The sequence below is a fragment of the Hordeum vulgare genome, chromosome 1H, assembly GCF_904849725.1.
Source record: "Hordeum vulgare subsp. vulgare chromosome 1H, MorexV3_pseudomolecules_assembly, whole genome shotgun sequence".
NCBI lineage: Eukaryota > Viridiplantae > Streptophyta > Magnoliopsida > Poales > Poaceae > Hordeum > Hordeum vulgare.
In genome coordinates, this window is record NC_058518.1 from 417,391,089 (window position 1) to 417,406,564 (window position 15,476).

General features: G+C 47.2%; 2 protein-coding genes across 3 annotated transcripts; one reads left to right on the forward strand and one right to left on the reverse strand.

Annotated features, from left to right (window-relative positions):
- Window positions 1-283: 283 nt before the first annotated feature.
- Window positions 284-2,361, forward strand: LOC123441607 (protein RESISTANCE TO PHYTOPHTHORA 1, chloroplastic). Of its 2 annotated transcripts, XM_045117964.1 has the most exons (4): window positions 290-712; window positions 807-1,017; window positions 1,701-1,870; window positions 2,010-2,361. In XM_045117964.1, exons 1-4 carry the CDS (start codon window positions 416-418, stop codon window positions 2,034-2,036), a joined length of 705 nt encoding a protein of 234 aa, XP_044973899.1. In that variant the 5' UTR covers window positions 290-415; the 3' UTR covers window positions 2,037-2,361. The 2 variants fall into 2 exon arrangements, with proteins under 2 accessions (XP_044973904.1, XP_044973899.1); XM_045117969.1 differs by lacking the exon at window positions 1,701-1,870 and having other exon boundaries at window positions 284-712.
- Window positions 2,362-11,027: 8,666 nt separating this feature from the next.
- On the reverse strand, window positions 11,028-12,430 carry LOC123412556 (transcription factor MYB36-like). Its single transcript, XM_045105508.1, has 3 exons — window positions 12,214-12,430; window positions 11,944-12,073; window positions 11,028-11,837 (listed from the first exon to the last, which is right to left on the reverse strand). Exons 1-3 carry the CDS (start codon window positions 12,347-12,349, stop codon window positions 11,171-11,173), a joined length of 933 nt encoding a protein of 310 aa, XP_044961443.1. The 5' UTR covers window positions 12,350-12,430; the 3' UTR covers window positions 11,028-11,170.
- Window positions 12,431-15,476: the final 3,046 nt, after the last annotated feature.

Here is a 15,476-nt window from a genome sequence, read left to right on the forward strand (position 1 = left end):
CACGGTCATTGTTTCTTCAAGGCGGTCGTTATTTTAAAAATTATTTCTGCAACGCGGCCGTTGTTCAGGAATGCAGCTGTAACTAGTTTGTTGTTTAGAAATTAATGTGTCATGAAAAAAATTCAAATGCGCTCGTCCTTCCACCGAGACGAGCCACACGATGGAACGACCATGGAGACGGAGGACGGACGCGGCGATCGGCCTAATCTTTTCCCAATTGAAAAGCAATTACTACAAGTTTTTGGCCTAAAAACCGTTGTGAAAAGCATGAAGGCATGAAGCCAACGGGTGGAAGTACCACGGTGTTCGTGGGGCGACCACGGCCAGAAGGTGAACGCGGGAGGACCTTCCGTTCCCCATCCCTTCGCCACCCCTGCCCTCCTTCCCCCGAAAAAAAAAAAGAATCTCAACAACGATGAATCCTTTGTTAAATAATGCGCTCAGCGGCGGCTGCGCGTTCCCGTCGGTGGCATCCGCGCTGCGGTTGCCGGCGGCCTCCCTCCGTACAAGCGCGGGCCGGAGCAGGACCAGGAGGCGGCGGACCAGTTTAGCGCGCGCAGCCTCGGATGGCTCTGACGGCGCTGTCGCCGGCGCTGTAACGGAAGGGGACGCAGGCGTCGGCGCCGGCGGGCAGCGCGGTGCCTCGGCCGAGCCGGCGGCGGAGAAGCAGCAGCCCGTCGTCGATCCTAGGATCGAGAAGGAGCTCAAGAAGGTTTGATTTGCTAAAGCCCTGAACCCATTTGCAGTTCTGCCGAGATAAATTGTCAAGCTTTATCTGATATACGGTTGGGGTCCTCCTTGAGCAGGCAGTTCAGAAGACCGCGGCGACGTTTGCGCCGAGGGCGTCCACGAAAAGCAAGAACCCCGCTGTGCCCGGTTCCACTCTGTACACCATCTTTGAGGTCCAGGCGTACGCGTCCATGCTTGCCGGCGGCGCCCTTTCCTTCAACCTCGTCTTCCCCTCCAGCGAGCCGGACATTTGGAGGCTCATGGGGATGTGGTCTATCTGGATGTTCAGTAAGTAAGACATGTGTTTTCCAGCAAGTTTGTTCCTTGTCGAGGATGATTTTTGGTGCTTATTTCTTGATGAAGTGAATATGTCGTGTTTACTGTTTACTGCTGTTCAATTGCTAAGAATTTTGTTGCTACCGTTGGCAGCAATGTCCTTTAAGAACCATGTCTAGGTTATGATCTGTTCTTGGCATGCTTTGCAAATAGGAACATGATGTATCTCGTACATCTTTGTTGGGAATGGCTAGGGGACAGCACACTGAATTTAGAATCTGCTTCCGCCGCCCGGCTCGCTCCCGTGACCACCTCCCCCCCCCCCCACCCCACCCTAAGATAGATAGCGGGGTCTTCTCCGAAAAGCTCCTTCTTCCCTCCGGCGAGCTCCTTCCTTCCCTCCGACTGTTCCTTCCTTCACGTGAAAATCGACAGACCCAAATACTTACATATAGCTATTGTGGTCTTTGTTTCGTGCGAAGGATGTATCTTGTATTCTTGTATATGTAGTTCACTAGAAATTTATAAATGGTTATTAACCAGCAGAATGAACACAGGCAGGCAGCCTTGAGCTGATGTTGCAACAAATTGAAACGATATGTCTAAATTATTGAGAATATGTTTTTTTTGATTCAGTACTAATGCACCGAAACCTTTTCTGCAACATAGTAACCGATCATATCATACTTCTGTAGCTATACCTTCTCTGCGGGCCCGTGACTGCTCAAACAAGGAGAAAGAGGCTCTGAATTATTTGTTCATCCTGGTCCCTTTGATCAACGTGATCATCCCATTCTTCGTGAAATCATTTGCGGTTGTCTGGTCAGCAGATACGGTCGCCTTTTTCCTGATGTATGCATGGAAGGTATATGTTTAATGTTGTCTTCTCTTTCAGGACTTGCTCTTGTATATATTCGCTAAATAAGTTGTGCATTGCTACGGATGAAAAAACTAGATTATCCCAAGCCCTCATGTATATATCTAACAGATTTTTCTCTACACAGCTTGGATGGCTGCAAAAGTCCGAGTGAAGACTATCCTCATTGAGGAGCATTCTACCTGCAACTTTTGCTGGTTTATTTTCTAGGGCACAGGTTGATCGAATTATTTCAAGATGTAGCGTCTGTATAGCCCTTTAAAGTTTTGTGTATACCCATGAAGTACGGAGAAATGTGATTTTGACATCAGATTGTTAAATAGATGTAACTGAGGGCAAACTTTCATTATTAACTAGGAACCATGCAGCTTTGTTAGATAATCGTTAAATATGTGTGTGCTTATTCTAAAAATTGTACCTAACTATTTGTGTATACCCCAGGAGCAGCAACGATCAAAGCACATTTATGGTTCAAGTGACTTGATGTGCATATTTGCATCAAAGAGGGAAATGTCCCTTGATTATGTTGGGTTTTTTGGGGGCAACCCACCTGAACCATGTCAATTATAATTGCAAGAAATTAGGCAAAAGCTGCATGTGCAGAAAAGAAGTAAATGTGCTTTGATAAATACGTAGTATTATGTTGCTAATTCTTCCTGCTCATTTTGTTGGGAAACATCGAAACAATGTAAGCATGCTTAGAATAAGACAGTTCTTGGGACAAGGAGTTTTGCAACTTTTATTGAGGTAGGCGCTAAAAACTGCATTTTAATGAATCTAATCAGCATCCGCTGTGCTACATATCTGTTCATGTGGAACAGTGAACCATGCGATGGCATTCCATTCTTTTTGTAGTACTATTAGCTGTTGATCAGATATTGTCAATTCCTGCTGTAGGATGGTTTGGATCCGGATTCCTATTTGTGATGCTTTCTTTTGTACCATGAGTTGATGAATGATGCTCCACTTCTGTGTGCATCAATCGATGCAAAGCCTGGGGTTATTACCCTCTTTTTGAAAAGGAAAAACCTTGTGTGTGTGCTTCAACTGAGGTTGACCTGTTGAATCCGAGGCAGCGTCCTCGGCCCTAGTGGGCGGCATTGCCTTGCGGAGGGTGGCCAATGGATAACGGGGGCTAGCGGTATCGATCTAGTTCTTCATGGTCTCTGGTCACCGGATCCGGAGTGGCGTGTCTACAATGGTGGTTAGGGTTCCGGGAAAAATCCCTAGCTCATGGACGGCCACGGCGATGGTGACTTTCGTGGATGTTGGTCCCCTTCTTGGAGGTGTTGTCGAGGACCCCTTCCCCTCTTCATCCCTTCTTCCCGAGTGAAACCCTAGTCATTTCTGGATTTGGCAGCTGCAACACCCTAACATTGTCCCCTTCTTGGAGGCACCGAGTGGGACAATAGGTTGCGAGTGTGCCAGGTTGTCGGTGGCGGGTATTCGACGGTGTCTTGGGACTTTGCTCTGCCGGTGCCCCTCCTTCGCTATCGCTCCTTCTGGTGCTCCACAATGATTTCCTACATCAGCCTAAGTGGTTTTCCATGGATGGCGGCGGTGTTGACCTTATGGCGAACTCAACATGGTTAGGCGGTCATGCTTGGTTTCTGCTCCTTGGTGACCATGTCGTTTGCTTCAGCTCGAGCTCTTGGGTGAGCGAATCTGACTGCTCGCGGTGCGGCGCCTTTCAAGCCAGGGCGAGAGGGCAGAAGGCCCTCTTCAGCGGCGGAGACGGAAGTCAGCACGATTTGGTCCAGCTACCCCATTGTAGACAACGGTGTGCTCCCACCTCCTTTGTTATGCTCATTCCGTGTTCCTCACTCTTGTCCGCTCCATTGGTGTGGCAACTTGGTGGATGAGGACCCTGACGAACAAGTTGCGCTTCTTGTTTCATTTTTGGTTTTCTTGTTTGAGTGTCTTGTAAGCTGATCATGCAACGTCATGTATCCTGTATCTTTCGCCGTTTCCTGTTTCTCAAGGCGTCATTTATTTAACGCCGGCCCTAGGCCTTCTTTCTAAAAGAATACAGTTCATCTTGGTTTCCCGTTCATGTGACAGTATGAAGATTCACATATCCCACTGACGATGGATAGCAACAACCGTGGTTCAGCAGAATATTGTCGAAAGGAGCGTTACTTTCAGTCCGGAGTCAATGATTTCAGAGTTTCCTGATTTGTGTACTACACTACAAGCCTTGCAACTGACTTATGTTTCTCTTATCTGTTCTCTGGATAGAATGGTGCCAAGTTACATTTGTTCGTTGGTACTTTATACTAGCTCTAGTACAAAGTTGTATTTGTTGGAAGTTGTAATCTACGGTATTGTATAAACCGTATAGAGATAACTTAGACTTAGAGATAAGTTAGTTCAAACCATATATGCCGAAGAGATATGACTTGGAGATCAATCCTTCGGCATAACAAACTTGTATATTTTGTGCTATATATTAACACGCATCCCGTCCCTGCTAGACATACGGTTAATCTAGCTTTTCCACATGGTATTCAGAGCCACCTCTTCCTATCGCATCTAAACCATGTCCAGCTCCTCCTCCACTGTCGCAATGGCCGCACCCTCCCTAGCATCCCTCGGCCACACCATCTCTGAGAAGTTGACTCGAGAGAACTTCCTGGTGAGGCGCGCGCAAGTCCTGCCGCACGTCAAAGCAGTCGGCATGATGGGCTACCTGGATGGCTCGATCCAGGAACCACCGGCTGTGCTCATCGTGGAGAAGGAGGTCTCCGGGAAGAAGGAAGCAACGGAGTCTCCAAACCCTGACCATGTGATATGGGTGACGCAAGATCAACAGGTCCTTACCTTCCTGATCACCACGTCCGCCGGCATCTGGAAAGCCTTGCTGCAGAGTTTTGCCTCGCAGTCTAGGGCTAGGGTGATCCAGCTTCGCTCGGCCATCGAGCACACGCGCAAGGGAGATCTGACAGCCGCCGCATACTACACCAAGATGATGAGCATCGCCGACGAGCTAGCTGCTGTCGGCAAGCCTCTGGACGAGGATGATGTGGTGTCCCACATCCTGCAAGGTCTCCTTCATGAGCCCGACTACAATGGGTTTGTGTCGGCGATCTCCACACGTACTGCAACGGATCAGCCGATTGGCCTTGGTGAGCTCTTCTCCCTGCTACTCGCCGCTAAATCCTGCATAGCAGCACAACACGCTTCTTTCCCATCCAATCACTCTGCAAATCATGCCTCCCGCGGTGGTGGCCGCGGTGGCCGCGGCAACCCTGGTGGGAATAACGGTGGCGGCGGTCCCCGGGGCTACAACAACAACTACACCGGGGGACGCTACCACGACAACTCTGCAAACAACGGCGGCCCAGGCGGGGCGCCACGTCAAGGAGGCGGTAACCGTGGTGACCGTGTCCAGGAGATGTGCCAAATCTGCAAGGAGATGGGGCACGGTGCGTGGCGCTGCAAGCAGCGTTTTGATCGAAGCTTCAACAACAACGTCCGCAATTCTGCTGGTAGTGGTGGAGGAGGAAATCGGTCTGCCAATGCTGTGCACTCCTATGGGGTGGACACAAATTGGTACCTCGACACGGGAGCAACAGATCATGTGACAGGCGAGCTTGAAAAACTTGTTGTCCGCGATCGCTACACCGGTACAGAGCAAATCCACACGGCAAGTGGTCAAGGTATGGATATAGCGCATATTGGTCATTCTACTCTTAGCACCCCCATGGATCTCTTGAACTTCAAGATATCCTTCATGCTCCAAAATCTGATCAGAGTCTTCTATCTGGGTATAAGCTTATAAAAGACAATTATGCTTTCCTTGAGATTTACCCTAAAATTTTCTTTGTCAAGGATCGAGCCAACCGGAGAACAATCTTCCAAGGCAAGAGTAAAGGCGACCTGTTCCCTGTCTCGGGTCGCCAGGATGTCTCCCTACAGCATCAAGCACTAGGCGTCACAACACCATCTACATCTCGATGGCATAGGCGTCTACGGCATCCTTCTTTACCAATAGTCCAAAGAATTCTTCGAGATTTTAAACTTCCTGTTTCAAATAAAAGGGATCATCACTCTGTTTGTGATGCTTGTCAGATGGCAAAAAGCCATCAACTTCCCTACCCTCGATCAACTAGTGAATCAAAGTTTCCTTTAGAACTTGTGTTTTCGGATGTATGGGGTCCTGGCCCAATCTCGGTTGGTAGACAAAAATACTTTGTGAGCTTTATTGACGATTTCAGTAAATTTTCTTGGATCTATTTACTCAAAAATAAGTCTGATGTTTTTGAGAAGTTTCATCTCTTTCAACAGCTTGTTGAACACCTCTTTAAACGCAAGATCTTGTCTATGCAAACCGATTGGGGAGGTGAGTACCAAAAGCTTAACTCCTTTTTTGAGCGCATTGGTATCTCCCACCATGTCTCCTACCCTCATGCTCATCAACAGAACGGATCTGCCGAGCGCAAACATCGCCATATTGTCGAGGTTGGCTTGTCCCTACTCGCTCATGCCTCTATGCCATTGAAATTTTGGGATGAAGCGTTTCTTACCGCGGTTTATCTTATCAACCGTGTCCCTAGTCGAGTCATCCACCACCAAACTCCACTAGAACGCTTGTTTGATATTAAACCAAACTATGATTTTCTTCGCATTTTTGGTTGTGCGGTATGGCCAAATCTTCGGCCTTTCAACAAACACAAGCTCGAATTTCGTTCAAAACAGTGCGTATTCATAGGGTACAGCAATCTCCACAAAGGGTACAAGTGCCTTGATGTCTCCTCTGGCCGTGTTTATATTTCTCGCGATGTGGTCTTTGATGAGCACATTTTCCCTTTTGCTACCTTACACCCAAATGCCGGTGCTCAACTCCGCAAGGAGCTCATTCTTCTTCTGCCCAACCTTCTTCCTATGTCCGGTCCTTTACCAGGGGGAGGAGTAGAGTTTGATCATATGTATATATCTCATAACCCTGGTGCAAGTGTGCAAGAAAATTCAGAAGAAGAAATCGTAGAGAATGGCCTTGATTTTATGCAGCAACCAGGTCCAGCGGCGCAACAAATCCTGGTGCAGATCCCGATGCTGATTCTGGTGCAGAATCAGCCTCGGAGTCACGCGCTGCAACGGCCCCCAGTCGAATCCCCCCCCGGGATCAGCGCCATCGCCAGGCTGGTCGGGCGAGTCCTCTTCGGGCCACGCGCGAGCACCTGGCGGGTCGGCCGGGCCCTCGGCAGGCGAATCTTCCCCGCCCCCCGCGCCAGCGTCGGGCGGGACGGACGAGCCGCATGCACTGTCCCCGCGTGCCTCTCCCGCCACTGGTCGCCCCCATGAATCCACTCCGGAGCTTCCACGTGGCGGCCCTGCGACTGATCTGCATGGCGTATTTTCTGCGGATGGTGCAACCGATGCCTCTCCCGTGCATCACAATCCTCTCCAACAGGAACTCTCTCGACCACCGCCTCCACCACCTGATCGACTCCAAACTAGGTCTCGTAGTGGCATTATTAATCCTAAGGTTTATAAAGATGGTTGCGTACGTTGGGGTTCTTTCTGTTCTACAGGTGAACCACAAACTCTGGATGAGGCTCTTAGTGAGTCAAAATGGAAAGCTGCTATGGATGAGGAGTATTATGCTCTTATGGAGAACAACACGTGGCAACTTGTTCCTCCTGTGAAGGGCAGAAATGTTATTGGCTGCAAATGGGTCTATAAAGTTAAAAGGAAGTCTGATGGCACCATTGACAGGTACAAGGCTCGGTTGGTTGCAAAAGGGCTTAAGTGTTGGAATTATGCCCTAGAGGCAATAATAAATGTATAGTTATTATTATAATTCCTGTATCAAGATAATAGTTTATTATCCATGCTATAATTGTATTGAATGAAGACTCATTTACATGTGTGGATACATAGACAAAACACCGTCCCTAGCATGCCTCTAGTTGGCTAGCCAGTTGATCGATGATAGTCAGTGTCTTCTGATTATGAACAAGGTGTTGTTGCTTGATAACTGGATCACGTCATTGGGAGAATCACGTGATGGACTAGACCCAAACTAATAGACGTAGCATGTTGATCGTGTCATTTTGTTGCTACTGTTTTCTGCGTGTCAAGTATTTATTCCTATGACCATGAGATCATATAACTCACTGACACCGGAGGAATGCTTTGTGTGTATCAAACGTCGCAACGTAACTGGGTGACTATAAAGATGCTCTACAGGTATCTCCGAAGGTGTTAGTTGAGTTAGTATGGATCAAGACTGGGATTTGTCACTCCGTATGACGGAGAGGTATCTCGGGGCCCACTCGGTAATACAACATCACACACAAGCCTTGCAAGCAATGTAACTTAGTGTAAGTTGCGGGATCTTGTATTACGGAACGAGTAAAGAGACTTGCCGGTAAACGAGATTGAAATAGGTATGCGGATACTGACGATTGAATCTCGGGCAAGTAACATACCGAAGGACAAAGGGAATGACATACGGGATTATACGAATCCTTGGCACTGAGGTTCAAACGATAAGATCTTCGTAGAATATGTAGGATCCAATATGGGCATCCAGGTCCCGCTATTGGATATTGACCGAGGAGTCTCTCGGGTCATGTCTACATAGTTCTCGAACCCGCAGGGTCTGCACACTTAAGGTTCGACGTTGTTTTATGCGTATTTGAGTTATATGGTTGGTTACCGAATGTTGTTCGGAGTCCCGGATGAGATCACGGACGTCACGAGGGTTTCCGGAATGGTCCGGAAACGAAGATTGATATATAGGATGACCTCATTTGATTACCGGAAGGTTTTCGGAGTTACCGGGAATGTACCGGGAATGACGAATGGGTTCCGGGAGTTCACCAGGGGGGGGGGGGGGGCAACCCACCCCGGGGAAGCCCATAGGCTTTGGGGAGACACACCAGCCCTTAGTGGGCTGGTGGGACAGCCCCAAGGGGGCCTATGCGCCAAGGATAAGAAATCAAAGGAAAAGAAAAAAAAAAAGAGGGAGGAAGTGGGAAGGGAAGGGGACTCCTCCCACCAAACCAAGTCCAACTCGGTTTGGGGGGGGAGTCCTCCCCCCCTTGGCTCAGCCGACTCCTTGGGGGTCCTTGGACCCCAAGGCAAGGTCCCCCCTCCCTCCTCCTATATATATGGAGCAATTAGGGCTGATTTGAGACGACTTTCTCACGGCTGCCCGACCACATACCTCCATAGTTTTTCCTCTAGATCGCATTTCTGCGGAGCTCGGGCGGAGCCCTGCTGAGACAAGATCATCACCAACCTCCGGAGCGCCGTCACGCTGCCGGTGAACTCTTCTACCTCTCCGTCTCTCTTGCTGGATCAAGAAGGCCGAGATCATCGTCGAGTTGTACGTGTGCTGAACGCGGAGGTGCCGTCCGTTCGGTACTAGATCGTGGGACTGATTGCGGGATTGTTCGCGGGGCGGATCGAGGGACGTGAGGACGTTCCACTACATCAACCGCGTTCTCTAACGCTTCCGCTGTACGATCTACAAGGGTACGTAGATCACTCATCCCCTCTCGTAGATGGACATCACCATGATAGGTCTTCGTGCGCGTAGGAAATTTTTTGTTTCCCTTGCGACGTTCCGCAACATTAAGCAAAGGTACGGGCTTGACTATGAGGACACTTTCAGTCATGTAGTAAAAGCTGCCACTATTAGAATTATTCTTTCAGTAGCAGTATCTAGAAACTGGTGCATACGACAATTAGATGTGAAGAACGCGGTGTTCTGGAAGAGGAAGTGTTTATGAGGCAACCTTCTGGATATGAGAATTCACAGTTACCACAACATGTTTGCAGACTTGACAAGGCATTGTTTGGTCTCAAACAAGCACCAAGAGCTTGGTACTATAGGCTGTCCTCCAAATTGCAGTCTTTGGGTTTTATGCCCTCAAAGGGTGACACTTCATTATTCTTTTATCATAGGAAAGGAGTCACTATTTATATGCTCATTTATGTTGATGATATAATTGTCACCAGTTCATGCTCTCAAGCTGTTGAAGCTCTTCTCAAGGATTTGCGCATGGATTTTGCTCTCAAAGATCTTGGTGATCTCCACTACTTCCTTGGCATTGAGGTAAAACATGTGACAAATGGCATTGTGCTATCACATGAGAAATATGTGCAGGATATACTCCAGAGAGCAGGCATGAAGAATTGTAAGCCATCTCCTACTCCTTTGTCAACTTCTGAAAAAATGTCCCTTTATTCTGGGAAGGTACTTGTGCCCGAAGATGCTACCAAATACAGAAGTATTGTAGGAGCCCTACAATACTTAACATTGACTAGGCCAGATATCTCATACTCAGTGAATAAAGTATGTCAGTTCTTACATGCTCCAACCAGTGTACACTTTGCAGCTGTCAAAAGAATACTTCGGTATCTTCAAGCAACCAAGGGCCATGGGCTTAATCTTGGTAAGTCAGACTCAATGCTAGTCAGTGCCTTCTCTGATGCAGACTGGGCAGGATGCCCTGATGACAAGAGATCAACAGGGGGATTTGCAGTTTTCTTGGGCAGCAATTTAGTTTCCTGGAGTGCTCGCAAGCAAGCTACTGTATCTAGGTCAAGCACAGAAGCTGAGTATAAAGCACTAGCAAATGCTACTGCTGAGATCATATGGGTGCAGAATATGTTGACAGAATTGGGTGTCTCACATCCATCATCAGCATCTCTTTGGTGTGATAATCTTGGTGCCACGTACCTATCTACTAATCATATCTTTCATGCCAGAACTAAGCATATCGAGATTGACTATCACTTTGTTCGTGAAAGAGTAGCCAGCAAGCAGTTAAATATTCGGTTTGTACCCACTGGAGATCAAGTGGCAGATGGTTTCACTAAACCATTAACAGCACAACAACTAGCTTCATTTAGACACAATCTTAACTTAGATAGTTTTGATTGAGGGGGAGTGTTGGAAGTTGTAATCTACGGTATTGTATAAACCGTATACAGATAACTTAGACTTAGAGATAAGTTAGTTCAAACCATATATGCCGAAGAGATATGACTTGGAGATCAATCCTTCGGCATAACAAACTTGTATATCTTGTGCTATATATTAACACGCATCCCGTCCCTGCTAGGCATACGGTTAATCTAGCTTTTTCACAATACTAAGCTTAAGACAGTTATTTTGGGACGAAGGGAGTAGCTTTATTTATTTATTATGCCTTACAGCTTACTACTACATATTTCTTACAAGAAGTTGATTACAGTTTCTTTTGGACTTTTACAAGATCCAAGCCTAGACAAATCCCTATTAGTTACCACCCCTAAATAACTTGGTCCTCTTCACATGTCATACACCTCAGCTGCGTAGTCCTGAAGAACCGAGCTGGTTTCAGGGGTGAAGTCCCAGCAGTTCACAGGGGACTTGCCCTGGTCATAGCTCCACCAGTCCACGTCCCCTTGCTGCGTGACGGTCGTCGTCGCCGCCGCGCTGTAGATAAGTTCCTGAAGCTCGGCTTCGATGGTTACGATGTTGGAGTTGCCCGCGCTCGACGGCGAGGCCAGGCCGTCCGCGGTGGCTCTCGTCTCAAGCTGCTGCTGTCCGCCGAGGTGCTGATCGTTCAGAGAGCTGGACTGTCCCTGCTCAGCAGCTACTGTTACATCGAAGCTGCTGCTGCGGCTGCTGTTGCTGTTGCTGTGGGCCGTGGCGGCCATCTGATGATGGCTGCTAGGCTGCCACAGGTGCAAGGGGTTGCTGATGCTGCTGAGGGGGTTCTGCATTTCCTGCAGCTGCATGCAGAGCTGGATCCTCTCCATGGCCGACGCGCTCAGCGGCTGCTGCTCGCCGTCGTTGTTTGCGCCGTCCAGCTCGCCCTGGCGGTGTTGCTGCGTGCCTGTGCCGCGGTCCTTGCGGCGGCCGCCGAGGAGCCTCTTCTTGAGCTTGGTGTTCCAGTAGTTCTTGACGTCGTTGTCGGTCCTTCCTGGCAGCTGTGCGGCGATGATTGACCACCTGGTTGGTTCATTATGGCACACTGGATTAGCACACACATTTGTGTTGTGGTTTGTGGGGAGACATTACTTAGTGGGTTAGTCGGCTTGCTTGTGTATGTATGTACCTGCTTCCGATGCTAATGTAGAGCTTGCAGATGGTGCTGTCCTCCTCTGGGGTGAAGTCCCCGTGCTTTATGTTAGGCCTCAGGTAGTTCAGCCACCTCAGCCTGCAGCTCTTGCCGCATCTCTTCAGCCCTGCGCATATATACAAGCTTAGTTAATCACCAATGATTGATAATTCAGAAATGCCTGACAAATCTAATGATCTTCCGAGATGAGATCAAGCCGAGCAAAGCTGAGATGCATGGATGATGAATAGCTGGGAAGATAATTACCAATCTTGTGTGGCAGTGCAATCCAGTTGTTGCCGGTGCCACGCTCCTCAATGTAGGCCTTGAGCATCGCATCCTCCTCCGGTGACCATGGCCCCCTCTTCACCGTCGCCTTGTCACAGCACGGCGCCCTCCCCATCTCTTCTCCTCTGTGTGTGTGTGTGTGTGTGTGTGTGTTGCCTTGCGATGCCTTGGGTTGTGTATGAGTCAGTCGGTTGAGTTGAGTTGGTTTGGTTGGGTGATGTGGTATGCGCGGGAGGGATTTATAGGAGCGGATGAGAGGGGTTTATAGAATATACGGGTATGGTTTGACTTGATGGTGATATGCGCTGCTCATGACATGACACCTGCCGGCTCTTCTCGTGTACTCCTACTTTGGAACCCCTTTTGTTGTTACCTTGGCCGGCCACCTATGCTCTCCGTGCAGAATATCTCCGTAGCCACATAGCCGGTGCACAACACAGTTCAGCAGACGAGGCTGGTGTACGGTGTACCACCACCTGTACGTTGAAAACCAGCTCCTGTGAACGTAATTACATTTACAACTAGAAATAGGATGTAGGGTTTAGCGGGTGACCACTTGACCGCATCAACGGAACACGCGCACCCAGGGATAAGAATGAAATGCAATCTCCTCATTTCCTGCTTGTCTTCAAGCATCCTTGAGAATCGCCGACTCGCAAGGGGATATGCATGAGTATAACTGCTAATCATCCATTTTGGATAAATCCTTGACGCAACCCTAGCTCAGTGAATGAAAGGTGAAATCAACCATGGGTCCTCTTAAAGTGCAAGGGGTTAGATCCTCGATCAAGTGATCAAGTGATGTCTGCATGCCAAACTACCCCTTCACTTTGATGACTTCGTAAATCTTAAGATGATATGCCGGCTCAATCTCTCGAAGATGCTTATAGGGATAGGGTATGTATGCGCGTGGGTTCACAAGGATGAATATATGCGTCTTTATATAAACAATTGAGTCTGTACCGTGTTCAAAAGAAAAAAAAGGAAAACTACCCCCTCTGTCGCTCCTTTTGGGCAATACCACAGGGAGACCCTTGTGCGGCCACCCCAACCCCTTCCTTCTCACCACTGTGAATCTGGTCTTTGATGGTTATGCATTGTTGTTGGTTATGTGCATAATATCTATGCACAGGATGGATATGTTTTTATTGTGTTTGTATTCACTTGATACTTTATTTTGAGTCAATAAAATCTATCCTTTATCCAAAAATAATAATTCCACAGCATTGTGATATCATAAAGTTATCGTGTTACCTCTGCAAAAAAACACTCTTGATCCTACATGAAACTACAGATCAAATGAAACCAAGTTACTACTATGGAATCTCCATATACTCTAGAAAAAAGCACGAACATTACAATCAAAAGTAACATGGGAGAGAGAAGTGCATAGCGTCACCAATAATGTACACCTACCAATACATGGGAAGGACAAGTGTACTCTACAATCCATATGCCGCGTAAAGAGATAACAATTCAAGCTTGTGACTCTAGACCAGTCCAAGTCCTACATGCAGTTATTTCTGTACTTCCCTCCTCTCAAGTCAAGAACCCTAACTTCGGCTGGCTGGACCATGGTGGAAAGCAGGTACATACTACTAGGCTGACCTGCCAAAAAGTCCATGGGCAGTTGTAACTGACAATGCAGCCGCATCCTTCTGGCTGGTGTCATCCATTTTGACCCTCAAGAACAATACAATAGAAATAGCCACTTTCCGTCATGTCAATTCTTGCGTATGCAATCATACTGGGCTTAAAAATTCCTTCTCTTTTGCACACGTATGTGATCATGGGAGGCAGTGTTAGAATATTGTGTATGGAGCATGCAACTTTGTGTTTATGTTAGTAGATCATTGACCTTGTGTGGTTTATGTAATTATGTTCTCCTTTTTTGCCGGACAAAACAAATGGTCATTGCATTGCATTGCATCTTGGGGTGGTTGGTCTTAGAGTGGGTTCTTGTTGTGTTCTGATCAAGATACAAGTAAAAGTTATCAAACTTCCAATCCTCCACCAGCCAGCAAAAAAAGTGAAAAACAAATAACTGTTCTAGTAGCTGCGCACTTGCTAGAGCTGAGCCACACTGTCTGTAGTACTGTTTGATCAAGCAGGGGTCGTCACTTGGAAGCATGTACACTTGTTCTGCATACCATCTGGTCTGAATCTTCTATCTGGTCAGAGCGAAGCAGGTCCAGGCATTAAGCGTGGGAGAGGTACGCTTTTGACCAAGTGTATGAAGTTGTTGCAGCTTCAGTGGCCGTAGTAGTATACTGGCATGTATCTTGCCAGCACAACAACAACGATCAATGGGGAAGAAAAATATCGCATGCCCAACCTTCTGCATGGCCAACTTGGGACTGAGCGGATCCCAGATGGAACTTAAGTTAGTAGGAAAAGATGCAGCATCACAACTCTGCCATTAGTCTCCAAGCAGAAGCAGCTCACTTCATCTGACGACCATGGAGTAGACTCACCTAAACAACTTGCAAAAACAAGGGCATCTAGGACCTCCACAAGACACTCTTGATTAATTAATCTAATTAATTAAGGCTATGCTGCCCTCTTGTTTAGTAATCTTTCCTCGGGGATAAGGTTGAGTTGACCACATTATTCGGGGATGTAAGATAAGCTTGAGTGGTGCTGTTGGCTCAGCAAGTTAACTGAACTTCAAGAGCTCTAGTGCAAATGAGCAATGGACTATTTTCTTGTCCTAGGAAAGTCATTGTGTATGCCTAATTGCCTCATGCCTTTTGACTAGTGTGTCCTTAATTGTTCTTTCTTTAGTTATGGATTATTGGCAATGTACTTGCATCTACGCGTGAATAGACCATGACATACTCCTGGATTTCTTCTGTCGGAGTATCTTGACTAAATTAGGTGATGTTGGAGGGGAAAGTAGTATTGTACTATGTCAACTTTAGTTTTGCTGCTCGTAAGAACATTACGGGCAAAGCGGTTGTTGCAAATTAAGTGTCATCAATTTATACTCCCTCCGTTTCTAAATATAATTCTTGTACTATAAACTACGTATAGATGTATATAAATATACTTTAAAATATAGATTCACTCATTTTATTTCGTATATAATCCGTAGTGGAATCTCTAAAAAACTTATATTTGAAAAAGGAGGGAGTATATACTAGCAGACTTTCATATGCCAGACTTTTTTCCAATAGAAACCCAGTTTCGTTTCTTAATTAGCAGACTTTCATATGCCAGACTTTTTTGCATGTACTTATAAC